This window comes from Chiloscyllium plagiosum, chromosome 1 (genome assembly GCF_004010195.1).
Source record: "Chiloscyllium plagiosum isolate BGI_BamShark_2017 chromosome 1, ASM401019v2, whole genome shotgun sequence".
Lineage (NCBI taxonomy): Eukaryota > Metazoa > Chordata > Chondrichthyes > Orectolobiformes > Hemiscylliidae > Chiloscyllium > Chiloscyllium plagiosum.
In genome coordinates this window covers 89,275,679-89,303,204 of record NC_057710.1, presented here as the reverse complement: position 1 = coordinate 89,303,204, position 27,526 = coordinate 89,275,679, and the positions used below count along the sequence as shown (strand labels likewise).

General features: G+C 42.5%; 1 protein-coding gene across 14 annotated transcripts in view; it reads right to left on the bottom strand.

Annotated features, from left to right (window-relative positions):
• Positions 1 to 27,526, bottom strand: part of fryl (furry homolog, like) — a 474,538-nt gene that overhangs the window by 192,197 nt on the left and 254,815 nt on the right. For all 14 annotated transcript variants that reach the window (XM_043691269.1, XM_043691279.1, XM_043691242.1 and 11 more), the window contains 6 exons: positions 25,811 to 25,943; positions 18,963 to 19,070; positions 14,178 to 14,415; positions 13,883 to 14,068; positions 7,890 to 7,976; positions 1,495 to 1,763 (listed from right to left, as the gene is read on the bottom strand). In XM_043691269.1, coding sequence (XP_043547204.1) covers positions 1,495 to 1,763; positions 7,890 to 7,976; positions 13,883 to 14,068; positions 14,178 to 14,415; positions 18,963 to 19,070; positions 25,811 to 25,943 — 1,021 coding nt within the window. The remainder of the gene's footprint in view (positions 1 to 1,494; positions 1,764 to 7,889; positions 7,977 to 13,882; positions 14,069 to 14,177; positions 14,416 to 18,962; positions 19,071 to 25,810; positions 25,944 to 27,526) is intronic.

The window sequence follows — 27,526 nt, the reverse complement described above, 5'->3', positions numbered from 1 at the left end:
GGATGAGTGCAACTCCAGTAACACTCAAGAATTCATCACAATCCAGGACTAAGCAGCTTGATTAGTGTCTCATTCACCACAATAAATTCACCCCTTTTTCTACCACCAATGCACAGTTGCAAAAGTGTATACAATCTGTAAGATGTATATTTTTGACTCACCCAAAACCCCTTCAACAGGACCCCTCCCAAGCCATGCAACTTCCTGACTTAGAACAATAGCATCATTCATTCACTATCAAATAAGCTAAAGTCCTGGAAATCCATCCTACCAGCACCTAGGGTGCACTCAAGCCAGAAAACAGTTCGAGGGTAAGGACCAGCAGGTAACTCACCCTCTGATTTCTTAAAGTTTGTCCACAATCGCAAGGTACCAGAGGTATGACGGAATAGTGTCCATTTGCCTGTGCAGTATACCTGTACGGCTCTGATGCAGAACACTCAAGAAGCATCATCCAGGACAATCATCCTGCTTGATCGGCACCTTATCCAGCACCTTCAACATGCACTGTATACTATCTATAAGATGGCCTGCAAAGACTCAGGCTTCCAATTCAACACTTACCAGTGACCTCGATCATCTAGAACAAGAGCAGCAGATACATGAGAACACCATTACATTCGCTTTCAAGCCCAAAGCATCTTGAGTTCAAACGTTCACTGTTTCTTTAGTGTCTTTGGGTCAAAGTGCTGGAACTCCCTTACCCAAGACACTATGGATACACCTATCCCATGCACTGCAGCAATTCAAGAAGGTAACTTACCACCTTTGTAAAGGCAGTTAGGGGTGAACAATAAATACTGGTTTAGCCACCAATACTCAAGTCTTGTGAATAAAAATAAAATGTATACCACTTCACCTTTCTCTACTTTTAATTTAATTTGTCATGTTTACTGATTTCACCAGATTTCATTGATTTACTTAAATTCTGCACTATCCTTATCTCAGTTCTCAAAAACTTCTAAGTTGTGCTGTCACCCAAAACTTTTGACATTTTGCCTTACACTCCCAAATCTAGGTTAAAATAAATCTAATTAATATAACTTAACATGTTTATAATTAACACTGGTCATCAAAATTCACCTTTTTACAACCGAATTCTAAATTAACCAATTAATGAACCGAAAAGTGGAGAAAGGGGATCATTTAGAAAGGGGAGCAGTGGTTAGCACTGCTGCCTCACAGCGCCAGAGACCCGGGTTCAATTCCCGACTCAGGCGACTGACTGTGTGGAGTTTGCACATTCTCCCTGTGTCTGTGTGGGTTTCCTCCGGGTGCTCCGGTTTCCTCCCATAGTCCAAAGATGTGCACGTCAGGTGAATTGGCCATGCTAAATTGCCCGTAGTGTTAGGTAAAGGGGTAAATGTACAGGAATGGGTGGGTTACGCTTCGGCGGGTCAGTGTGGACACACTGTAAGTAATCTAAGTAATTTGTGTATATGACCGATAGCAAAGGCAAGCAATAGGCTTGAAAAAAAGCTTAGGAAGACTTACTTTATGTCCACTTGCGGAGAAAGCATCTGTAGGCGAGTGTATGAAAACATCCAAGCATAACTCACTGCTGATGGACAGTGTTTGGGCAAATTTTCTTGCTTGAGGAAGCTTGATAAGCTAATTACCCAAGGGTCCAGGCCCTGTGTCACATGTGCAAATATCCAAATGTGTGAAGGACTGACCACATCAAACTGATGGCTGATGGGAGAGGAACTCCATTCTGCAAGCGTCTGGAGGTCTATCCCAGTGGGGCAATACAGCAAGTTCGTCTGATTTAAAGGCAAAAAGAAAATAATCTTAGTTTTGTTCTTCATATGCATTATAAGAAGTTATGTTCAACAAAAAGCTTTCCAAAGATGGTAGATAGGACAGTAATGTCCCAGCTATGGTACTAGGCAAGTCAGATCCCAGAATGAAATACAAACCAAGCTCTATCAATTAGCATGAGCTTAATTAAACCATGAAAACAAAGTTTCAAACTGTTTCCCAATACCCTCCATTACAAACTCAAATCCACAGAAATACTCCATCTCAACTGTTTGTTTTATGAAGAGTTTAGTTAAGTAGAAAACCTGTCAGTTCCAAGAACTTGCAGATTTCTAACCAAATTGTACTGACATGGAAGATGCACAAATCAAAACACTTCTGTTGGAGTATCTAGCTTTCTTTAAACTGAAGTAAACATTTCTAGCTTTGGGTAAAATTCAACTTGCTTCTACACTCAACTCTGGAGTTCTGAACTGAAAAACAGGTTTCATCTGAGAGCCTTCTGAACTGAAAGCACAAGATCTTAAATGTTTATCCAACCTCTTCTACATTCAAGAGGGTATTCATCTTTCCATTATTACCATATAGGTTTGCAGTTATCCGCTTTCTGACACATGCTGGATGTAGGTCACTGTCCAGACCGACTTGCTGACAATTGTTTTTTTAAAAAGTATAGTAATAAGTCCACAGCCAGCTTCTTTTAGTAACAACCCAAATTCCTAAAATGACTCATCACATACCTCTCAGTATAGGGCTTTAAACTAACTAGTTGAGAAGTGGGTTCAGTTGCAAGGAAAATTACAAAATCAAAGGTAAAGGAGAAGCGATGGGATTGATTTGTTACCAGAAAATAAGAGGAAGGGACAGAATGTACAAACGCCACATTGTACCAACAAACCATAAAATGTAGGGAAACTCAATAATAGAGCAAATTTAAAGGCTTTGTATCCTAATGCACAAAGCATTCAGACTCAGGTAAACGAACTGAAGGCCCAAGTCGAGGTATTTGAATATGATCTCATAGCCATTATGGAAACACAGTTACGAGGAGATCAAAACTGAGAACTTAATACTCAGGGCTATGTGATTTTTCAGATAGACACAAAGGATGGAAAAGGCAGCAGCTGAGCACTGTTAGTAAGAAATGAAATGAGCACAGTTGTGAGAGATGACCTAGGTGCTGATGATGTTGAGTCAATTTGGGCAGAGGCCAAAAAAAACAAGAGAAGGAAGACATTAGTAGGAGTAGTGTACAGATCTCAAACAGTAGCCACTGTCTGCAAAACGCTATAAATCAACAAATAAAAGAACAGAGCAATAATAAATAGGTGACTTTAACTATTATGTTTATTAGGTTAATCAAATTGGAAAGATATGACAATAAATTCATAGACTGCATTAGGGACCATGTCCCAGAGCAAAGTGTTTCAGAGCTAACTATGGAGCAGGTTATCTGGTAATTGGTAATGAGGCAGGTTTAATAAACAAGTAAAAGGTCCCCTTGGAAGTAGCGATCTCAATGTGTTAAGTCTGAGACTAAGAAACTAGGGTTTGAAGCAATGGTGATTTAACTTAAATAAAGGAATTACAATGAAATGAGGATAGAACTAGCTAAAGTGAACTGAGCAGAAAAATAAGACAGTAAGCAAGCAGTGGCAGACATTTCAGGAGGTAATTCATGACCCACAGCAAAAGTGCATCCCAGTAAGGAAGAAGGATTCTGAGAGAGGGGTAAACGAACCAAAATTTAGATTAGATTACTTACAGTGTGGAAACAGGCCCTTCGGCCCAACAAGTCCACACCGCCCCACCGAAGCGCAACCCACCCATACCCCTACATTTACCCCTTTTTACCTAACACTACGGGCAATTTAGCATGGCCAATTCACCTGACCTGCACATCTTTGGACTGTGGGAGGAAACCGGAGCACCCGGAGGAAACCCACGCAGACACGGGGAGAATGTGCAAACTCCACACAGTCAGTCGCCTGAGGCGACTCATTTGTAGATGAGTTAGTAAATTTGTGGATGACACCAAGGTTGGAGGAGTTGTGGACAATGCGGAAGGATGTTCCAGGTTATAGAGGATCATAGATAAGCTGCAGAACTGGACTGAGAGGTGGCAAATGGAGTTTAATGTAGAAAAGTGTGAGGTTATTCACTTTCGAAGGAGTAACAGGAATACAGAGTACTGGGCTAATGGTAAGATTCTTGGTACAGTGGATGAGCAGTGAGATCTCAGTGTCCATGTACATAGATCCCTGAAAGTTGCCACACAGTTTGATCGGGTTGTCAAGAAGACATGCCATGTGTTAGCTTTTATTGGTACAAGGATTGAGTTTTGGAGCTGCGGGTTCATGTTGTAGCTGTACAGCTGCACTTGGAGTATTGCGTACAGTTCTGGTCGCCACATTATAGGAAGAATGTGGAAGCTTTGGAAGGAATGCTGAGGAGATTTACGAAGACGTTGCCTGGTATGGAGGGAAGGTCTTATGAGGCAAGGTTGGAGACTTGAGGATGTTTTCATTAGAGAGGTGACTTCATTGAGACATACAAAATGATCAGAGGATTAGACAGGGTGGACAGTGAGAGCCTTTTTTCCCCTCATATGGTGATGGCTAGCACGAGGGGGAATAGCTTTAAATTGAGGGATGATAGATATAGACAGATGTCAGAGGTAGGTTCTTTACCCATTAAGCAAACTAATGGAAGTGAGTTTCGAGAAGATTTGTAGCTCAGGTTGAGGTTCTGGGTGTAGGTTTGTTCGCTGAGCTGGAAGGTTTGTTTTCAATCTCTTGTTGAAAACAAACCTTCCAGCAGTGAGCCAACCTACCTCCAAACCAATGGAACTAAAGGCAGATAAGTGCCTGGTCCTGATGCCTTACATTCTAGAATCCTAAGAGAGGCAGCTGGAGATAGTGGATAATTTTCAAAAAGTTGTTGGATTGTAGAGAAATATTACAGGATTGGAAAACAGCTATTGTGACACTAGCAGAAAGTGAGGACTGCAGATGCTGGAGATCAGAGCTGAAAAATGTGTTGCTGGAAAAGCGCAGCAGGTCAGGCAGCATCAAAGGAGCAGGAGAATTGACGTTTCTGGCATAAGCCCTTCTTCAGGAATTCCTGAAGAAGGGCTTATGCCCGAAACGTCGATTCTCCTGCTCCTTTGATGCTGCCTGACCTGCTGCTCTTTTCCAGCAACACATTTTTCAGCTATTGTGACACCCCTATTCAAAAAGGAAAGGAGGTTAAAAAGCAGGTAACTGTAGGTCAATTAGCTTAATGCCTATTGTTGGGAAAATATTGGCATTAATTATTAAGGATGTAAAAGCAGGATATTTGGAAAATCACAATCTAATAAAACAGAGTCAGCATGAATTCAAAGGGAACTTGTGTCTAAATAACTTAATAGAGTTTTTTGAGGGAAAATCAGAGTGGAAAGAGGAGAACCAGTATATGTGCTTCGTTTGAACTTTCAGAAAATGTTTGACAAGAGAGCTATCAAAAGTTTAAGTAATAAGATAAGAGCCCACGGTGTTGAAGATAATATATTGGCATGAACAGAAAACTGGTACATGGACAGGAAGCAGTGACGAGGTATATGGGCTCCTTCTTCAGGTTGGCACTCTATGACCAGTGGGGTTCCATAGGGATGAGTGGTCCACAACTGTTAACAATATATATTAATGACAAGGAGGAAGTAAATAAATATGTTTCAGCCAGAGTTGCAGATGTCACAGAAATTGGTAGAAAGGCAGGTCACAAGAGGGATACAAATAGTTGACAGAGACATCATGATAATTTAACAGGCAAATATTTGGAAAATGGAATACAATTTGGGAAAATGCACATTTACAAAATTTAGAAAGGAGGAAAAATACAGGATATTGTTTAAATGGAGAGAAACTGCAGAAAGCTGCAACACAAACAGTCTTGGGGGTACTTGTGCATGAAACACAGAAAGCTAACACATAGATGTAGCAAGTAATCAGGAGGGTTAATGGAATGTTAGCTCTTATTTCCAAGCGGTTTGGAGTATCAGTGTAGGGAAGTCTCACTACAACCACATAAGAGACCACATTTGGAATAGAGAGAACAATTTTGGACCCCTTATTCAAGAAATTATATAATTTCACTGGATGCAGTTCAGCGAAGGTTCACTAAGATGATTCCTAGTATGTTTTATGGAGGGATTCTCTTATAAGCAAAAGCTGAACAAGTTGAGACTCTACTAAACAGAATTTAGAAGAATAAGAGATCGCATTGAAACGCGTTGCATTCTTCAGGATATGCTGATTTTTTTCCCCTTGATGGACAATTTCTGGGACCAGAAGACATAATCTCAGAATAAAGCTGTGCTAATTTAATGGCTGAGATGAGGAGGATTTCTTCTTCCAGAAGGTTGAGTGTATTTGAAACTCCTTTTACAGACAGCTGTGAAGACAGAGTCCTTGTGTATTTTAAGGCTGAGATAGATAGATAGATTCTTGATATTTAGGGGAATCGAGGGTTACAGGAAAAGGCCAGGAAAGCAGACATGGGTAATGTCGATCAGTCATGACCCTACTGAATCGTGAAGCAAGTTTTAGGGATGAATGGCCTGCTCCTATTCCTGTACCTTATGTCAGCATCAAACAACATGCCTCTTCAGCTGTTCGCAACACAGTTAGGGATTGTACCAATCCAGGCCTTGCTTGTAAACTTAGAAAATACTGAACATAATATCTAATGCTAAGTGTGATATATTTATTATTGATATTACATTTATTACACTTAGATAATATTTGTGACAATCATGTGTATGAGAAGAATTACACCAATGATCAATTTTGGATTGACAGTTGGACTCGCAGTATGGCGCACTTATAAATACTGTAATAACATAAGTTACAGACAGGGCCCTGTACTTTGCAGACAGGAAGAGTACATACACTCTCTGTGCCTGTTTCAACACAAACTATGTTACCGCCACCCTTTGTTTCACTTCTCAGGACAATGCCTTCAGTAATCAGTCAACGAGCCTGCTTTGAAATGAAAGCAAAGCTTGGCAGTTAACTGTCCTTCATTACTTAATGGTTCATTCCCCATGACAGTGGCTCTATCAGAGTTCATTTGCCAAACAACCAGTAATCTTCTGTTATACAACACCAACACTGCTTTCCCTTTCATTTGGTATTCCTTGTAAATTGTCCAGATGTGTACAAGACAAAAAGCTTTCCCAAAATGGGTCATTTTGAAAAATACTCAAGTTCTGTGCTAGTAGATACACCTGTAATTAAGGTCAAGAGTTATCGAACAGTCAATTATAAACAGATGGATGGAGGCATTCAGAGGAGAAATTTGTTATGTTTGAATTAGGGCTCAGGAAATGACCTGGAACCTGAAAGACTCAGAAGATGTGCAACTGTGAGTGAATGAAGCCCATAAGCAATGTTCATTTTATGCAGCTCACCAAGATTAAAAAAAATACAGATGCACTATTAGCGTGGTGAAGCTAGCTGTCTGTGAAACGCTAAAATCCTACTTCTGAGTAGGTGCTGGAGTACAGTTTCCATAATCCAAGGGTACCCAATCTCAAATCAGAAGATTGGACTCTAAGAACGTGAGCAGTCGCTGAGACTGTATGTGACAGAGCAACTTTTGAGGAAGTTCTGTTGTCAACATGTGAAGGGGTTTTGGAATGGGGGGAGTTTGATTTCTGAGAAATCCATGGGATTTCTATCTGATGAAGGAACAGCTCTGAAAACTAGTATTTCAAATAAACCTGTTGGACTATAACCTGGTGTTGTGTGATTTTTAACTTTGTTCTTTGTCAAATAAAGATTATCACTTTTTTTTTCAAATCCATTATATCTTTTATGCTCTATAAGTACCTAGACCTGACACTACTTCTCCTTTAAATAACTTACTGGCTCTGAACCAGAGCTTATCAAATTGTCAGTCTGGTCTGGGATCATTATAGGTGTGTGTAAATTGCATTGTACCTTAGCTATTCACTAGTTGAAAACAGAACCGATGTTGACATGCCTGGACAAAAAAAAAATTGAATACCTAAATGAAATTCACAAAATGTTTGTTAATATTTCAAAATTATGAAGTATCAATCAATTTCCAGCTCACTGGTCTACCTGGTCTGCTCCAGTAAGGTGTATGAAGCTTTCCAAGATTGAAGGGCTTAATCGATCCATGACATCGATCGCCAGCTCTTCATCTCCCTGAAACAGAAGAAAAGTTCTAAGCTGTATTATTTTGCTGATTAATGTTTTTGAACTACAGCATGACAAAAATAATAGGTATACATTGCTGTCTATTAGGCAAACTGGTAGGAACATCACCATGTAAGTGGTTGGAATTCTGGCAAAATACAGTCAACATTTCCACCTGACATGATGGCGGGCGACCTAAAGATTTCAGATGCATTGATTTAGGAGGCAGAGGGATGCATTGGTTGAGATCTTCTCGAATTCCTTATAATCAATTAAGTTCCTAGACATAGGAAAACAAGCAGGCCATTCAACTAGATCATGACTGATCTGATAACCCTCAACTCCACGTTGCTACCTTTTACCCACAACCCTTGATTCCCTTACTGATTAAAAATCTGCCTATCTTAGCCTTGAATACAGAGTGATCCAGCCTCAACAGCCCTCTGCAGTAAAGAATTCCATAGGTAGACTACCCTCAGCCGAGCGACAAAGATGTTGCCTGAGGATAGACAACTTGGACGTTAGGTGGGACTGGTGTAGATGGTGGTGAAGTGGTGGCGGAGGGATGGCAACACAGGTGTCATTGACTGTGATGAGCAGGTTCAGGACTGATGGGCTTTCTTCAAACTATATCTTTTTTTCTTATTCTTAAATTATTCAAACAGGCACTGTTTCCTGGTGACAAATGAAAGCTTTTCACTCTACTTTACAGTAAGAGTACAAATACATGTGACAATAAAATCTAAATCATCCTCAAAGAACAAATTCCTCCTTCTTCTTAAACGTGTGACCCCTTATTCTGAAATAGTAGTCACAGTCCTTGATGCTCCCACAAGGGGAAACAACGTTTCCACATCTGCCCTGTCAATTCTCCAAAGAATCTTTTATGTTTTGATACGAGAGAGAGAGAACAAAGAACTATATGCCACTTCGTCTGACATTAGTGTTTGGGAAATGTTAGAATCTATTATTGGATATAGCAGCAGAGCAATGGATAAGCATAGAATGATTAGAGAGAGTCAAGATAGACATACGACAGGCAAATCATGTTTGACAAATTTATTATGAGGACTTAATTCAAAGGGAAATTAGTTGATTATTGTTGTGCTAAGACAGCTGGTTTGAAGACGACCTTGTTTTCCTGGGATTTTAGTGAAAGGCATTTCACATGTTTGGAGAAGGAATCGATAATGACCCGGACCTTGGGTTCTCAATACACACACATCTCAGTGTCATTTGCACACTTAAGACTGAGGTTGAAGTGACCTAGTTTTGGATTGAAGGTGGCATAAAGTTAACAGCTTCCTGTTTGTTTTGTTATTTATCTGCATGCCTGTAGGTATTTTGCTGCAGTGGAGTTTTTTATCCTTTGTTCTTCATGGGAAGTAGGGATTATTGCTAAGGCCAACATTTATTGCCCATCCCAAATGGTCCTGAATAAGATCGGTTAACAGTAACGACATTATTCTGGGTCTGTAGTCACATGCAGACCAGACAGATTTCCTTCCCTTAGGGACATTAGTGAACCAGATTTTTAAAAAAATCAAAAACAGAGAGCAACTTTCAGTTTAATTAACTGAATTTAAATTCCAATAGGTGCAACATTAGGATACAAATTTACATCTCCAGCCTGTTCCGCTGGATTACTGGTCGAGTGAGATCACATCTATGCCGCCATCTCATTTGTGCTGTAGCAAGTGAAACGCAGACAAATGTTGCTACGATGACACAACTTTGTTTAACCCTTGTCTTCAAAGAACTGGCCTCTGTGGCAGTTCTGTGCATGATGATTACAGCTTGCATGCCATTGGACGAGACGAAGGAGTGTAACAATTTCTGAAGGGCAACCAAAGTTGAGGAGGATACTTGGTAAGACTGTGATCAACTGAGCCAAAGGCTTTACACGGTCGGTGTTCCTTGCATTTGTAATGAGTCCCCTCAGGAAGATAAAGGCTCATGGTGTTAGAGGCAAGGTGTTAGTATGGATAGAAGCTTGGCTGTCTGACAGAAAGCAGAGAGTGGGGATAAAAAGGTCCTTCTCAGGATGGCAGCCGTTGACAAGTGGTGTACCGAAAGGCTCAGTGTTGGGACCACAACTTTTCACTTTAGACATTCACAATCTAGATGAAGGAACGGAGGGTATTCTAGCTACATTTGCAGACAACATAAAGATAGGTAGGGGGACAGGTAGCATTGAGGAGGCTGGGAAGTTACAGAAGGATTGACAGTTTAGGAGAGTGGGCAATAATGTGGCAGATGGAGTACAATGTGGGAAAGTGTGAGGTCATGCACTTTGGTAGGAAGAATAGGGGCACAGACTATTTTCTAAATGGGGAGAAAATTCAGAAGTCTGAAGTGCAAAGACACTTGGGAGTTCTAGTCCAGGATTCTCTCAAAGTAAACTTGTAGGTTGAGTCAGTAATTAGGAAGGCAAATGCAATGATGGCATTTACTTTGAGAGGACTTGAATATAAAAGCAGGGATGTACTTCTGAGGCTATATAAGGCCTTGGTCAGACCAGACTTGGAGTACTGTGTGCAGCTTTGGGCTTCATATCAGGAAAAACATACTGGCCTTGGAGCGTGTTCAAAGGAGGTTCTTGAGAATGGGCCCAGGAATGAAAAGCTTCACCTTTGAGGACGTTTAGAAGGATGAGGGGGCATCTAATTGAAACATACAGAACACTGAATGGCCTGGACAGAGTAGATGTTGGAAAGACATTTCCATTGGTACGAGAGACTAGGACCTGAGGGCATAGCCTTAGAGTAAAGGGAAGACCTTTTCGCACAGAGATAAGGAGAAAAGTTTTCAGCTAGAGAGCGGTGAATCAATGGAATTCACTGTCACAGAAGGCTGTGGAGGCCAGGTCATTGAGTACATTTAAGACTAAGATAGATAGATTGTTCAGTATCAAAGGGCTCAAGGGTTACCTGGAGAGAAAGCGGGAGAATGGGGTTGAGAAACTTATCAGCCATGATTGAATGGCAGAGGAGACTCAATGGGCTGAATGACCTAATTTCTGCTCCACTGTCTTATGGTCTTAAAAACAACGTGGAATAATGAGTATCAGGTTGATGATGGCACAGTAGGTAGTATTTGAGCTCGTCAGAGCCCTTCTGCTCCAAGCCAGCGGCATCCTTTTATGTACTTTTTTTTCCTTTTCTTCCTTCATCTACATAGCTGGATGGAGGCGGGGCAGTGACTGCAGCATCAGCAGTATAGATTGGGACTTCTGCCAGTGGCAGCGGTACCTGAAGCAGGTTCTTCTGGTGGCAGTAGACCTGGAATCTGGACTCTTGGCAGAGTTGGAAGGCAGCAGAGCCAGGATCTCCTGGGGCACCAGTGTCATCATTGCCCTTCCCAGAGCGGGACTTCTTGATGACCGGAATACCTTCCAGAGACCTTGCAGAAGTCTTATGACCCAATTTGAACAGAAGATTACTTAAATAAGAGTTAATTTCATTTTATTCTTTTTGTAGAACATAGAAAGCACAGCACAAAACAGGCCGTTCAGCCCTCTATGTTGTGCCGCGGATTACTCCTAATCTAAAAATAACCTAACCTATGCACCCCTCAATTCACTGCTGTCCACGTGCATGTCTAGAAGTCGCTTAAATGTCCTGAATGACTCTGCTACCACCATCACCGCTGGCAACGCATTCCATGCATTCGCAACGCTCTGCATCAAGAACACTGACAGATCTTAAAACTATGACCTCTGGTGCCAGTAAATCCTGCCCTGGGGAAAAGTCTCTGACTCTATCCATGTCTCTATTATTTTATAGCTCAAAATGGCACCGGATTGTGGCAACAAAACACTTTTCACATACATCTTGAAGATACAGTGAAAAGTGACAATAAAATCATGAATTCATTTTCCTTAACATGAAAGCCTCATCTTAATGACCGGGGACATAGATTCTCCACTGTCCAAATTTTACTAGTCAGCCTTTGACCTGATGAGAAAAAGAATATTTGAGAACTGGGTTCTGTAGTTCAATTATATCTGTTTTATCTGATATTTTGAATCCTATCCCCAGTATTATACTTGCTAACCCTTAATGCAGAACCATCATATTATTCATTCAAACTCACATCAGTCAGCTATGTTTTTTAGACTGTTGAAAGTGGTGAGACTTTATAGAATGAAGTTTTTATAGAATGAAGAGTGAAAAAGTATTTAGAAGGTTTATTTGAAATGATCCTTCGTGAGAAAAAGGATTAGGGAAAACACTTTTATCGATCACATTTTGGGAACTGGAGACACTTTTGCCCAAGGAATGATTGATGAAGAAACCACTGCTTTTACCTGAAATGCAGTCAATTCATTTTGATGAGGACGTGCCGGTGTTAGACTGGGGTGGACGAAGTTAAAACCATACAACACCAGGTTGCGGCCCAACAGGTTTATTTGGAAGTACTAGCTTTCAGAGTACTGCTCCTTCATCAGGTAGCTAATGGGATAGGATCATAAGACACAGATTTATAGCAAAAGATCTCAGTGTCATGCAACTGGAATGATATATCAAACAAACCTAGATTGCTGTTAAGTTTTTCATCTTTTAGAATGGGTTGCATGTTTCAGTTCATTGATATGTAAATCTTAGAACTACTTTCCAGTCACATTCTCGATGTAACTTAAGGTTTTATTTAAAAAAAGTGACATCTCAGCTCAGACAATGCATTAAAAGTGTGAGGTGAGAGTCTGTCTCTACCCCAATCTTGAGTCAGACTGGTTCCATTTCCAAAGTAGGAATTTATAAAATGTCACATGGACTGACTGCTTGCATTGACTGCTTTTTGAACAAAATAGAATGTATTTGCAATTACAATTCTGCAAATGCAAATTCACCACATAGATTTGTGTATGTGTGTGTCTGCATAGGAGGGAGAGAGAGCGCGCGCGTATATATACACACACACACACACACACACAGACAGTTCTATTTTGTTCGTAAGTTCCTACTTTGGATATAGAACCAGTCTGACTCAAGATTGGGATAGAGACAGACTCTCACCTCACACCGTTAATGCATTGTCTGAACTGAGATGTCACTCTTTTTTTAAAATAAAACCTTAAGTTACCTCGAGAATGTGACTGGAAAGAAGTTCTGGGGTTTACATATCAATGAACCAAAACGTGTAACTCATTCTAAAAGATGAAAAACATAACAGCAATCTAGGTTTGTTTGATACATTACAGTTGCATAACTCAAGAGATCTTTTGCTATAAACTCTGCGTCTTATGATCCTGCTCCACAGCTACCTGAAGGAGAAGCGCTCCGAAAGCCAGTACTTCCAAAATAAACCAGTTGGATCACAACCTCGCATTGTGTGATTTGTAACTAAATACAATTTGAATATGCTCAAGGCCACATTGGACAGATTTCTGGTCTACATTGGAGTCAAGAGTTATGGAGAGCAAGCAAGTGTAGCTTAGTTAGCCCTGACCTTGGTAAATGGTAGTGTAAGTTTGAGGAACCAAATGGTATACCCTGTTCCTTTTTTGTATGGTCTTGTACCAAGGGTCAGATGAGTAAATATTTGAAGTAAAGGAAGACAGCAGTATGGCAAAACCAATCAATTTAGCTTTGGACAGATAAGTTGGGACACATATTTTTACACCATTTTGATTTGCAAACTTCTATAGTTCTAACTGAATACAATACTAAGTTATGATCCTAAGTAACAACGTAAGTAATTTCAGTTAAACAATTTCTGAAATAACAATCCAAGGATGATCTATGTTATAAATGCTGCTGGACAAAATAATCTTTATAAGCAAATGCTCCTAATATTGGAAATACAGATCATTTTTTTCTTTGAAACAGTTAACACTGAGCAATAAATAGTAAGAAAAATTAGTCTGCATCACAACTGTTAATAATCTACAGAAATCTATAGGTAGTACTGACCTTTGAAACACCCAAAGCTGTAAACAAAGTTCTAATCTCTCTTAGAATGTTGACAGCAAGCCTCCTGGTGGCTGGCCGACAGCTGCAGAGAACCACTAAGGCAAAACCTTCTGCTGCATGGAAGACTGATGAATAAGGGCTCCGTTCCACTGGTAGTGTGTGGGCAGCTCCATTTGGAACTCCACGCTGTGGATTGTAAATCAGTTACCAAGTAGGAAATGTTAGGTCACAAAACAAATTAGTGGCTGAACTGTGTAATAAAGTAGTGCAAACTCAAAGTAAATTTCATCATTACCTGGAAATCATGACCTTTCATTTGAGACTGAACTGCTTGCTTCCAATGGTTTATTAATTGGACTAACATCTTGACAGAGTTATCTAGGAGTGTTGGATGGACATCGTTCACTTCTCTGACAATGAATGACACAAACCCTGACAAAACATCCTCCCTCCAGTCTGGAAAGTCAACCATTAAAGCTTGGAGAGTAGTGAATGCCAAACCACGAAGCTCTTCGTCCATGTGAATGGTGAGTCTGTAAATCAAAGTAAAAATTATGCCTAATTACTATGAATACAAATTCATTATATATTCCTCTCCTGAGCTATAAAGCCATACGTTATTAACAGTTGTAAGTTAAAACAAAGGAAAATCCAAAAGCATTTGTGGAGAAGGAAATGGAGTTAATGCTTCAGCTCATCAACTTTTTGTCTAAGACTTATGCAGGAAGTCATTTTCCAACATTAAGTTCTTTCCTTCTTTGAAAGTAAAGTTCTGCTCTCAATTTTAAGAACAGCAATTTTACAAAGGTGTCCTGGCAGCACAGGAGTTCATTATTGCTGAATCTTTTTTTCTTGCGCTCATCTGGATAAATACAAGATTGTCAATTCTCTAATGATCACAATATAAACCAGAGGGAGCCTATCGATTGCCGAATCAAAAGATTCCTGAAGAAGGGCTCATGCCCGAAATGTCGATTCTCCTGCTCCTTGGATGCTGCCTGACCTGCTGCGCATTTCCAGCAACACATTTTCAGCGCTAATCTGACCAAGCATTGCCATGTAAACACAGCACTGGGACTACAGGCTCCCCAAACTCCTGAGCAATCCAGATTATGGTGCAACGCTTGAGTCCATACCTTTTATACAAGGTTTGTGAAGGTTTGTAGCTCAGGTTGAGGTTTAGGGTGTAGGTTTGCTCGCTGAGCTGTTGGTTTGATATCCAGACATTTCATTACCTGGCTAGGTAACATCATCAGTGGTGACCTCCAAGTGAAGCGAAGCTGTTGTCTCCTGTTTTCTATTTCTATGTTTGTCCTGGATGGGGTTCCTGGGGTTTGTGGTGATGTCATTTCCTGTTTGTTTTCTGAGGGGTTGATAGATGGTATCTAGATCTGTGTGTTTGTTTATGGCGTTGTGGTTGGAGCGCCAGGCCTCCAGGAATTCTCTAGCATGTCTTTACTTAGCCTGTCCCAGGATAGATGTGTTGTTCCAGTCGAAATGGGGTTTTTTTCATCCGTGTGTAGGGCTACAAGGGAGAGACTGTAACGGACCCAGATTTTTGGTTTGATGGTTGGTAGGGCTGTTTGTTCTAGATTTTGCATTACCGCTTCTGCTATGAATCCTGATAGCCGAGATCCCATGGGTGTGCCGTTTGTTTGTAGATTATGTTGTTGAAGGTGAAGTGGGTGGTGAGGCACAGGTCCACTCGCACTCCTGGACGTCACAGTCGAAAGAAAGGACTACGGAGAACCACAAACCTGCATATACAGAAAACCGACAAACACTGACCAAATACTTAACTACACCAGCAACCATCTCAACACTCACAGACGAAGCTGTATCAGAACACTATTGCAACGAGCCACCACACACTGCAGCACAGACGAACTTCGGAAAACAGAGGAGAACCACCTATACAACGTATTCAAGAAGAACGGATACTCAAAAAATACTGCCCGCAGATTCCTCAAGAACAAACCACGACAAGCAGACCAAACACAGCCAAAAACCCTAACCACCTTACCATACATCAAAGTTTCAGAAATGACAGCCAGACTACTAAGACCCCTCGGAATCCTAGTAGCACACAAACCCACCAACACTCTCAAACAAAAACTAACAAACTTAAAAGACCCAGTACAACCCATGGACAAAACCAACGTCGTCTACAAAATTCCATGCAAGGCCTGCCACAAACACTAACAGGAAGAAAGTTAGCCACCAGGATACACGAACACCAGCTAGCCACAAAAAGGCAAGACCCTCTCTTCCTCGTAGCCCTACACACGGATGAAAAAAAAACCCATTTCGACTGGGACAACACATCTATCCTGGGACAGGCTAAACAAAGACATGTCAGAGAATTCCTAGAGGCTTGGCACTCCAACCACAACGCCATAAACAGACACACAGGTCTAGATACCATCTATCAACCCCTCAGAAAACAAACAGGAAATTACATCACTACAAACCCCAGGAACCCCATCCAGGACAAACATAGAAATAGAAAGCAGGAGACAACAGCTTCGCTTCACTTGGAGGTCGCCACTGATGATGTTACCTAGCCAGGTAATGAAATGTCTGGATATCAAACCTACAGCTCAGTGAGCAAACCTACACCCTATACCTTTTATATACAGAGAATGGGTCCCTGCCTAAGAACATAGGTCACGAGCAACAAAATGTAAATTAGCCACAGTATGAGCTCAGGTAGTATGAGCTCAACTGATCTTAAATGGTTTGTTTGTGTAGCTATTGTGTATATATTATAGCAGTAGTGCCGCAGTTGCATCACACCATTCCCCACATTTTCTTCTGCTACATTGATGACTGTATCGGCGCCACCTCATGCTTTCACGAGGAGGTTGAACAGTTCATCAACTTTACTAGTATGTTCCACCTCCCAACCTTAAGTCCACCTGGACCATCTCGGATACCTCCCTCCCCTTCCTAGACCTCACTACCTCCATTTCCAGTGATCAACTCAACACTACTACAAACCCACCAACTCCCACAGCTACCTGGACTACATCTCCTCCCACTCTGCCTCCTGTAAATACGTTACCCCTTATTCCCAATTTCTCGGCCTCCGCTGCATCTGTTCCCAGGAGGACCAATTCCAACACACAACATACCAGATGGCCTCCTCTTTCAAAGATCGCAATTTCCCTCCCACATGGTCGATGACGCCCTGCAGCGCACCTTATCCACTTCCTGCACCTCCACCCTTGAACTCCACCCCTCCAACCGTAACAAGGACAGAACTCCCCTGGTCCTCACCGTCCACCCCACCAACCTCCGGATACATTGCATTATCCTCTGACATTTCCATCACCTACAAACAGACCCCACCATTAGGGATATATTTCTGTCCCCACCCCTATCGGCATTCCGTAAAGACCATTCCCTTTGCAATTCCCTTGTCAGGTCCACGCTCTTCCACCAACCCACCCTCTCCTCCCTGCACCTTCCTCTGCCATGCAAAAATTGCAAAACCTGCACCCATACCTCCCCCCTTACCTCTGTCCAAGGCTCCAAGGGAGCCTTCCACAGAGATTTACCTGCACCTTCACACACACTGTACTGCATCCGTTGCTTCTGATGTAGTCTCCTCTACACTGGGGAGACAGGACGCCTACTTCCGGAATGCTTCAGAGAACAACTCCGGGACACACACACGATACAAACCGTGGCCAAACAGTTTAACTCCCCCTCTCACTTCACCAAGGAGATGCAGGTCCTAGGTTGCTTCCAGCGCCAAACCCTTACCACCTGCCGCCTGGAGGAAGAGTCTTCCGCCTCGGGACCCTCCAACCACACGGGATCAATGTGGATTTCACCAGTTTCCTCATTTCCCCTCCCCCCACCTTATCCTATATTCAGCCTTCCAATTGGCACCATCCTCTTGACCTGTCCATCTTCCTTCCCACCTATCTGCTCCACCCTCCTCTCCGACCTATCACCTTCACCCCGAACTTCTTCTACCTATCACATCCTCGGCTATCTTCCCCCCAGCAGCGCCCCCCTCTCCCATTTATCTCCCAGCTCTCTTGGGGCAACCCCTCACCTCTGATGAAGAGCTTATGCTCAAAATGCCTTCGGATGCTGCCTGACTGGCTCTGCTTTTCCAGCACCACACTCTTCCACTCTGATCTCCAGCATCTGCAGTCCTCACTTTCTCCTAATGTAGCTATTTGCATACTCAAGATAGTTTAGCAAGTCCTGCCCAATCTTAGAATCATATCTAAGAGTAAACTTATTGTTTTATTTTTTGGTGTTCATTATGAACAAATAAAAAGGAACCTACTGATTAAGTCAAATCAATCAGCTAATCATTGGGAAGAGTCAAGAGTGTGGTGCTGGAAAAGCACAGCAGGTCAGGCAGCAGCCGAAGAGCAGGACAATCGACATTTCAGGCAAAAGCCATTCCTGATGACGGGCTTTTGCCTGAAATGTTGATTTTCCTGCTCCTCAGATGCTGCCTGATCTGCTGTGCTTTTCCAGCACCATACTCTTGACTCTAATCTCCAGCATCTGCAGTCCTCACTTTTGCCTAATCATTGGGAAGCACAGTCCATGTGCCTGATATTCCTCTAGCAGTGAAATTAATACACAACATTGTAGAATTGTAGGATAAACATATGTCTGTTTGGATCAACAACAGCATTTTGTTAATGGAAAATACTATGAGCACAATCACTAAATAGTGGCAGCATACATGACTTACTTCACTTGTTTATTGACAGTGTAATTGGAGGTAGAGAAGACAATTCTCGGGTCTGAAAGTGGTGACTTTTGGGCATTTGCAAGTTTGAACAATACACAGTGAATAATCGTCTGATCAGGCAAGCTCATAATGTGACTTATTTCTGCTTGTTATTCAGCAACATGCATTCGTACGCAACTCATTCTCTGCGAATAAAAACATTGGTTCAAACCTTGCATTTTTTTTGAATGACCTGGGATTTCTGTTTTTGTCCCTCACATCTAAAGAAATCTTAAGATTCAATTGCTGTGCAATTCAGCACGTAAAATCTAACATGCATTATCAGTTTTTTTTCTAATAAAGTAAGTGCATCACCTTGCCAAGAGTTCAACAAGTTCTGCCCTACTCATGCCATCAGGAATCAACCTAGGAATAGCAGCCACACACGTCCGGAAGAGATCAATCTTAGGTTTTCGTTCACCCCTATTAAAAACATGAAAATATTAAACACATTAAACATACAAACAGAGAAATTAGCAGCGTTAACACATTCAGTGTCTTGCGACTGCGCCAACATCAACAAAATCACGCCAAACTGGATTGTGGCCTCAAATCCACTTTTCTGCCTACACCCATACCCTCAACCGCTTTGTTAATCAAGAAGCTATCACTGCCTTAAAAGTATCCAGAAGTCACACGACACCAGGTTATAGTCCAGCAGATTTATTTGAAATCATAAGCTTTCACAGCTGAGCCCCTACTCCAATTCAACACCAGCACCTCAACATCATGGCTTAAAAATATTCAATGAGATTCATGAACCTCTTTTTGTATTCATTCATTCATGGGACGTGGGTGTTACTGGTTAGACCATCATTTACTGGCCATCTCTAATTGCTCAGAGAGCAGCTGAAAGTCAACCACAGTGCTGAGGGTCTGGAGCCACATGTAGACCAGATGAGGTAAGGATGCAGTTTCCTTCCTTCAAAGACATTAATGAAGCAGATGGGCTTCTCCCGCATCAATCGACAATAGTTTCATGGTCATCATTAGACTCTTAATTCCAGATGTGTATTTAATTCAAATTGCACCATCTGCCATTGTGGGACTTGAACCTCCTGGGCGTCTGGATTAATAGTCTAAAGATATTAACAACATTAGGCCACCGCCTCTCCCTTAGAGCAAAGCTATGTCCTCACCACCACCTTAAATGAGAGAGGCCTTATTTTTAAAATTTTTCCTCCACTTCCTGTCTCTTCCATGAGGGGAAACAAGCATCCACAACAAAAAATACTGCAGATGCTGGAAACCTGAAACAAAAACAGAAATTGCTGGAGAAACTCAACAGGTCTAGAACTGAGTCACTGCACCCAAAACATTAACTCTGCTTTTTCTCCACAGATGCTGCTAGACCTGCTGAGTTTCTCGAGAAATTTGCATTTTTGTTTCAGCATCCAGTATTATTTCAAGGACTGTCACTGATCTCCCCTGGAGAGCTCCCCTCCACAGCTTCCTCCCTGCAGTCTCTCAATTTCGCACAGCCTGCTTCTACCTCCTTTCCAAAATCCACTAGCGGATGCCTGAGCAGACCTATCTTTTCAGCAAATTCCTGCTTCAATGGTCTTATTTCTTCCTGTCTTGGCTATATTTTTATATGTTGCTCAGTCAGTTTCAACTTATATTTGTCATTATTCTGATGTTTTATGTTGGGTCCACAACTTTCAGCCACCTCCATTTCACTTCACCATGGATGTGTAATCCTTCAAAATGTCCATTTCCCACCAGGACAGTCTGAAGACAGTCTGCTTTTTCCATGAAAAGAGGCCTACGTAGTCCTCCATTCACCACCACCCTCCTTTGCTTGGCTGAGCTTGTTTTCTCATGTTGAATCATGAACTCATTTCATTTTCTCCAAATCAAAGGCATGCCCTGTTATACTTGTCTCTCTATAGGGTATGAGGAACATTACTTCTTTTACTCAGGCTTTATGTCATCGGTATTACGTCCTGTTCTCACCTGGAATATTGCCGACGATATCACCCTTTATCAGGATGGTTGGAAGATATCCTCCTTTTTCACTTTACCAAGCACTCTCCCCTCCACCCTACTGTGGCCCTCAGCCGTGTCCAAACCATTTCCTCCTCATGCGCTCTCACCACTTTCCCTCCCTCCTAGAACAATGATTGGCTTCCTCTTGTCCTAGCTTTCCATCCCACCAGTCTCCATTGCCATTTCCAACAGGATATTGTCATCAAAAACCATCTTCCTTCTGCTCCACTGTCAATATCCCACAGAGAACATGCCTCCTTGACACTTTGGTCCATTCCTCCATCACCCTGAACACTTCCTCAGCACCTCCAAGTGTGGCAACAGACCCTTCGGCCCAACAAGTCCACACCGACCCTCTGAGGAGCAACCTACCCTGACTAATGCACCTAACACTACGGACAATTGAGCATGGCCGATCCACCTAACCTGCACATCTTTGGCCTGTCGGAGGAAACCGGAGCACCCGGAGGAAACCCACGCAGACACGGGGAGAATGTGCAAACTCCACACAGACATTTGCCCAAGGTGGGAATTGAACGCGGGTCCCTGGTGCTGTGAGGCAGTAGTGCTAACGACTTAAGCCACCGTGCCGCCCAACGTTCCCCTTACTTACACTGAAAGAATTATATAACTATTATGACCTGTTTTTATATTTCTCTTTATATTAGGCAGCACAGCGGCTCAGTAGTTAGCACCGGTGCCTCTCAGCGCAAGGGACCTGGGTTCAATTTCAGTCTTGGGCAAATGACTGGGTAGAATTTGCATGTTCTCCCAATGGCTGCGTGGGTTTCTACTGGGTGTTCTGGTTTCCCCCCACAGTCCAATGATATGTAGGTTAGGTGGATTAGCCATGGGAAATGCAGGGTTACAGAAATAGAGTAGGGGGATGAGTCTGGGTGGGATGCTTGTCAGAAAGTTGTTGTGGACTTGTTAGGTTGAGTGGCCTGCTTCCACACTAGGGATTCAATGAAATTCTTGCTAACTTTCTCTCATACACCACTTCCTCCCTCACTTTTCTTCGTCATTCTTTCCTGATTTTCAAAGGAAGTTGCTGAAATTAATTTTTTTCATATATTGGTCTGCAAATCGTAAGATATGCTTACCTTTCTTTACACTGGAATAGTTAACTGCCTTTTGAAAGTTTGCTCTGTCTATTGCTATCACTCTTACAGTCCAGGCCATAAAACAACTGCTCATTCCACCCACCCTGGACATTTTTTGTGCCAATTATCTTAAATCTATTTCCTCTGGTCATGCTCCTTGTGGCAACAGTTCCTCCTATCTATTTTTTAAAATCTTTTGAATACCTCCCATCAAATTTCCCCTGAACCCATCTACTATAAGGAAATAATGTCAAGATTAGAGTAGTGCTGGAAAAGCATAGCAGGTCAGGCAGCATCCGAGGAGCAGGAAAATCAATGTTTCGGGCAAAAGCCCTTCATCACAGAATGCTTTATACTCAGTCTTCTTTCATAAAAGCATGAAAGAATAATCAACTCAAACAAATTAGGTACAATATAAAAACCTGATGAAGGGCTTTAACCTGAAACGTCGATTTTCCTGCTCCTCGGATGTTGCCTGACCTGCTGTGCTTTTCCAGCACTACTCTAATCTTGACTCTAATCTCCAGCATCTTCAGTACCCACTTCTGCTCTGTAAGGAAACAATCCTAGCCTTATTTTGCCTCATAAGTGAAGCTTTTGTGTCATCATGGCAAATTTCATCTGCAGTAACCTATAATCATAATGACTTACAATACATTTACATGACATTTGCAGTTCACAACTGAACACAACGTAACTTACTTACAATACAACTCAGCTTATGACTGCAATAGATTAAAAATTAAAGACTCTAATTTTATTTAGCAGATATTCCTCAAAGAACTTAGAGCCAACAGTTCAACTCCAGCTGAACTGAAACAAAGGTGGAAGCATTCACTAAGCCATGCTATAATTCTTCATTAAATAGAAGCAAATCAAACATATAGCTTAAGACAGCAAAGGATATTGGGAATTTCAGTGGCCTTGAATAAACACATTGCTGAAGGTTTCCTAACTGAAGACAGACATGGAGGCTTTGAAGGCAACAGAATGCTTTATGATTAGCCTTCTTTCATAGAAGCATGGAAGAACAATCAACTCAAACAAATTAGATACAATCTAAAAACCTGATTCTGCACACACTGATGCAAAAGGCATTCTCGATAACATCAAATTGCCTCTTAACTTATGCACCTGGCTGCAAACAAAAACCAATCTGCATTAGACCCTTCAGTGAACATGGAAAATAACTCAAAGTTATCATGGATTGTTAAAAGAAAACTGTGTGTTTGGCTCTTCTTGGATTTAATTAGTTGATGAAATAGACTTTCAACAGGCTTTTAATTAAGTACCACATAAGAAAGTTGTTGACAAAATTAAAGTACATGGAGTTAAAGGGACACTGTCAAGGTGATATGAAGTTAACAAACGGACAGAAAACCTGAGTAGTGAATGTGGCTTTGCAGACTGAAAGGAAGTATAATGCCCTGGTGATACCAGATTGTGACAACCCACCCCACCCCCAGGGAGGAACAGATCAGCTACCTCAGCTCTGCGAAGGTAGTTGCCTATACCATGGGTTGCAGGAACACCGCCCAGAGACAAGACTGCAGGAAAACTGATATTGGACAAAGTGGTAATCTTAAAGATTGTCAAAAATGGGCTTGAAAATTGCCAGTGACAATGTGTGTAGCATAACACCCACTACATGATGTCATAGAAAAACTCACAATCATTGTTGACTGAGCTTTCCAACATCAAAGTAGTCTCTTTACAGTCAGCCCTGCCCCAGCTCAGGGCCTGCCTCTCCCAGACCTGCAACAGACCTCTACTATTCTTCACCCACAACCAATGCTTTTTCCTCCAGCTTATCTGACATCAAGGAACGTAAATAAGCTAAACGCTTTCGCACTTATCTCCAAACCCAGGCCTCCTCGACTACTCCAGAATCCATCCCCGGCCTCCTCTGGAATCCACTGGACACCATTAACCATGCAGCTGCTTCAGCTGCCACTACGGCCACAGTCGATGATGTCACTCCAGTGGTCAGTGCAGATCATGCCACTCAAACTCTTGTGGCCACCGCCAATGTCAAATTGACATTGTTGCCACCACCGCCAATTCGACCCCCATTGCCATCGCCGATGTCAATTCCGTCCCCGCTGCCGTCACCAACATCAAGTCCACCCCTGCTGCTGGTGTCAAGTCCACCCCTGCCGCCAACGCAGTCACTTCTGTTGATGCCATCATCCATGGTGCCTCCATGGACACTGCCGGTCGCGTGATTGCTGACGCCGCCACCGATTACATGACCCCTCCCACGCACTCCCACTCCACTGACAGTCTCCACCCCATTCCACCTCAACACCTGACCCCAGCTCCAAGTCTGCTGGTATTTACCATCTCCTCAGACCTCCTCCTCACTGAGGGAAACGTCTGTCCTCAGCGAAGGATTTAGCTTCATTCCACTGGTCCCCATGTCAATGAATTCTGCACATGCAATGTTGAACTCTTTTTTTCTCCCCATCACCTGCATGCTTGACTCCCACCCACCTTTCTCCCTACTCCAACAAACTCCATCTTCTTGGACACCCCATACTGGCCTCTTCCCCTCCTTCAACCACTTCAGGTCCAACTGCCGCTGTGACATTAACTGCCTCAATCTCTCTACCCTTCTCACCCACTCCAACCTCCACCTCCCCCTCGCAATACGCAACCCTCCACTCCCTTTGTTCTAACCCCAACCTCACCATCAAGCCAGCTGACAAGTGAGGCATGGTGATAATATGGGGCACTGACCTCTACATCGCTGAGGCCAGACACCAACTCACTGACATCTCCAACTACTGCCCCCTCAAACATGACTGCACCTCCCATCAACAAGACATCACATCCAAGACCAGACCATTCACAACCTCATCACCTCAGGTGATCTCCCACCAAAAGCCTCCAACCTCCAAGGTCCCCAACCCCACATCGCCCAGTTCAATCTTTTACCCAAAAATTCACAAACCTGACTGCCCCAAATGACTGATGGTCTCTGCCTGCTCCAGCCGCACCAAACTATCTCCACTTATCACGACTCCAATCTGTCACCCTAGGTCCAGGAACTCCCCACATATGTTCGACACACCACCCACGTCCTCTACCTCCTGCATGACTTTTGATTCCCCGGCCCCCAGCACTTCATCTTCATTCAGTCCCTCTACACCTGTATCTCCCATGAGAAAGGCCTAAAAACCCTGTTTTTTTCTTCTCCTGCCAACGAAAACAGTCCCCCTTCACCAACACTCTCAATTGGTGGAAGTGGTGCTCACCCTTAAGAACTTCTCCTTTGAATCATCCCACTTCCTACAAACCAGAGGGGTGACTGTGGGTACCTGCATGGGTCCCCGCTCATCTTACTTTTTGTCGGATCATGGAACAGTCCCTCTTCCACTGGCACCATCCCCCACCTTTTCCTTTGCTGCATGGATGACTGTATTGGCACTGCCTCATGCTCCCACGAGGAGCTTAAACAGTTCATCAACTGCACCATAACCTTCCACCCTGACCTCAAATTCACCTGAACTATCTCTGACACCAACCTCTCCTTCCTAGACCCCTCTGTCTCCAGCGACCGACTCAACACTGACATTTATTTCAAATCCACAGACTTCCACAGCTACCTTGATGAAACCTCCCCCCTCCCCATCTCATCCCAGATCCAATCCTCTGATTCTTGACCAGACCTACCTGTGCATCTTCCTTCCCACCTATCTGCTCCAACCTTCCCACCAACCTGTCACATTCACCTCCTATCTGCATCACACCTATCTTTTCCCCAGCCTCACCTCCTCCTCCCCCTATTTATTTCTCAGCCCTCTTCCCACTCCCCAGTCCCCTGCCTGAAACATCGAGTCTCTTGCTTTGTCCAGTGCAACACTTTATCAACTCAGCATCTGCAATCCTCACTATTTCCTCTATGTTGTATTATTCCATGATTCCACATGAAAGTATTTCATCAAAAAGATTTCTGGCCATACTAAAACTATAACTGAAAGCATGTTAGTTGCTATTACTGTTCACATTTCCAAAAATGTTTAACCTATGGAATTTCTTTAAAAACAAGTTCATGTTTCCAGTCCTTACGTGATCATATCTTCAGGCTCTTTGTTGGACATTTGTACATTAGTCATACTCATCGATCTTCCCACCTCCTTGTCCAAATGTCTGAGAATGCAATCAAGAGCCTTTCTCACTTGTGGATAGTAAAGTGACATCCCTATGGAGAAAGATGATTTGGCACTGTTACTATAGTACTTTGTTCAAATTTTTAACAACAAAAGCATGAAGCAAAGGAGAAATGTTTCGAAGGAAATCTGCTTGAAACTATATTACAAGTGACAGATAGAGCAACTAGCATTTAAATTGAAAATAAAAAAGTGACTTTTTGAAGATGGATGTATCGGTAATTATTAAAAATGTTGTATGTATGAGAAATTACTTAAAAATATGTTACTCTGGCTTCTACACTTGAAAAATATAAAGGTCTGAATTTTGCAGTAGTAATTACGGACTGTCTGCATTCCTCAGACACCAACAGCAACTTGGTACTCTGCAAATTCACAGCTTAAAAATGAAAACGGATGTCAGTAATTCTGTTAAAGACACACACAGCATACAAACCAATAAATTTGCTGATTTCTAATGGGAGTTTTCTATAGACACCCCACTAGCAACAGAGACACAGAGGAGCAGATTGGGAGACAGATTTTGGAAAGGTGCAAAAGCAACAGGGTTGTTGTCATGGGTGACTTCAACTTTCCTAATATTAACTGGAATCTCCTCAGTGCAAATTGGATGGAGCAGATTTTATCAGGTTTGTCCAGGAAGGATTCCTAATTCAATATGTAGATAGGTTGACTAGAGGGGAGACCACGGTGGATTTGGTGCTTGGCAATGAAACAGGTCAGGTGTTAGATCTCTTGGTGGGAGAACATTTCAGTGATAGTGATCACAACTCCCTGACCTTTGCTACATTCATGGACAGGGATTGGAGCAGACGGTGTGGGAAAGTATTTAATTTAGGGAGTGGGAATTACAACACCATTAGGCAGGAACTGTGGAGGATAAATTGGGAAAAGATATTCTCAGGGAAATTCACAACACAAATTTGGAGGTTGTTCAGGGAGCACTTGCTCTGAATGCTGGATAGGTTTGTCCCACTGAGGCAAGGAAGGGATGGTAGGGTGAAGGAACCTTAGATAACAAGAGATGTGGAACATCTAGTCAAGAGGAAGAAGGAAACAAGGATCAGACAAGGCTCTAGAGGGTTACAAGGTAGCCAAGAACGAACTGAAGAATGGACTTAGGAGAGCCAGAACGGGGCATGAAAAAGCCTTGGTGGGTAGGATTAAGGAAAAACCCAAGGCGTTTATGTGAGGAACAAGAGGATGGCTAGAGTGAGAGTAGGGCTGATCAGGGATAACAGAGGGAACTTGAGCCTGGAGTCGGTGGAAGTGCTTAATGAATACTTTGCTTCAGTATTCACAACTGAGAGGGACCTTGTCATTTGTGAGGATTGTGTGAAACAGCTGATACACTTAAACAGGTTGATGGTAAAGAGGAAGATGTGCTGGAAACTTCGAAAAAACTTGAGGATAGATAAGTGACCAGGCCAGACGGGATATATCCAAGGTTACTACAGGAAGCGAGGGAAGAGATTGCTGTGCCTTTGTTGATGACCTTTGTGTCCTCACTGTCCACTGGTGTGGGACCAGATGATTGGAGGGTGGCAAATGTTATTCCTTGGTTCAAGAAAGGGAATAGGGATGACCCTGGGAATTACAGAACAGTCAGTCTTAC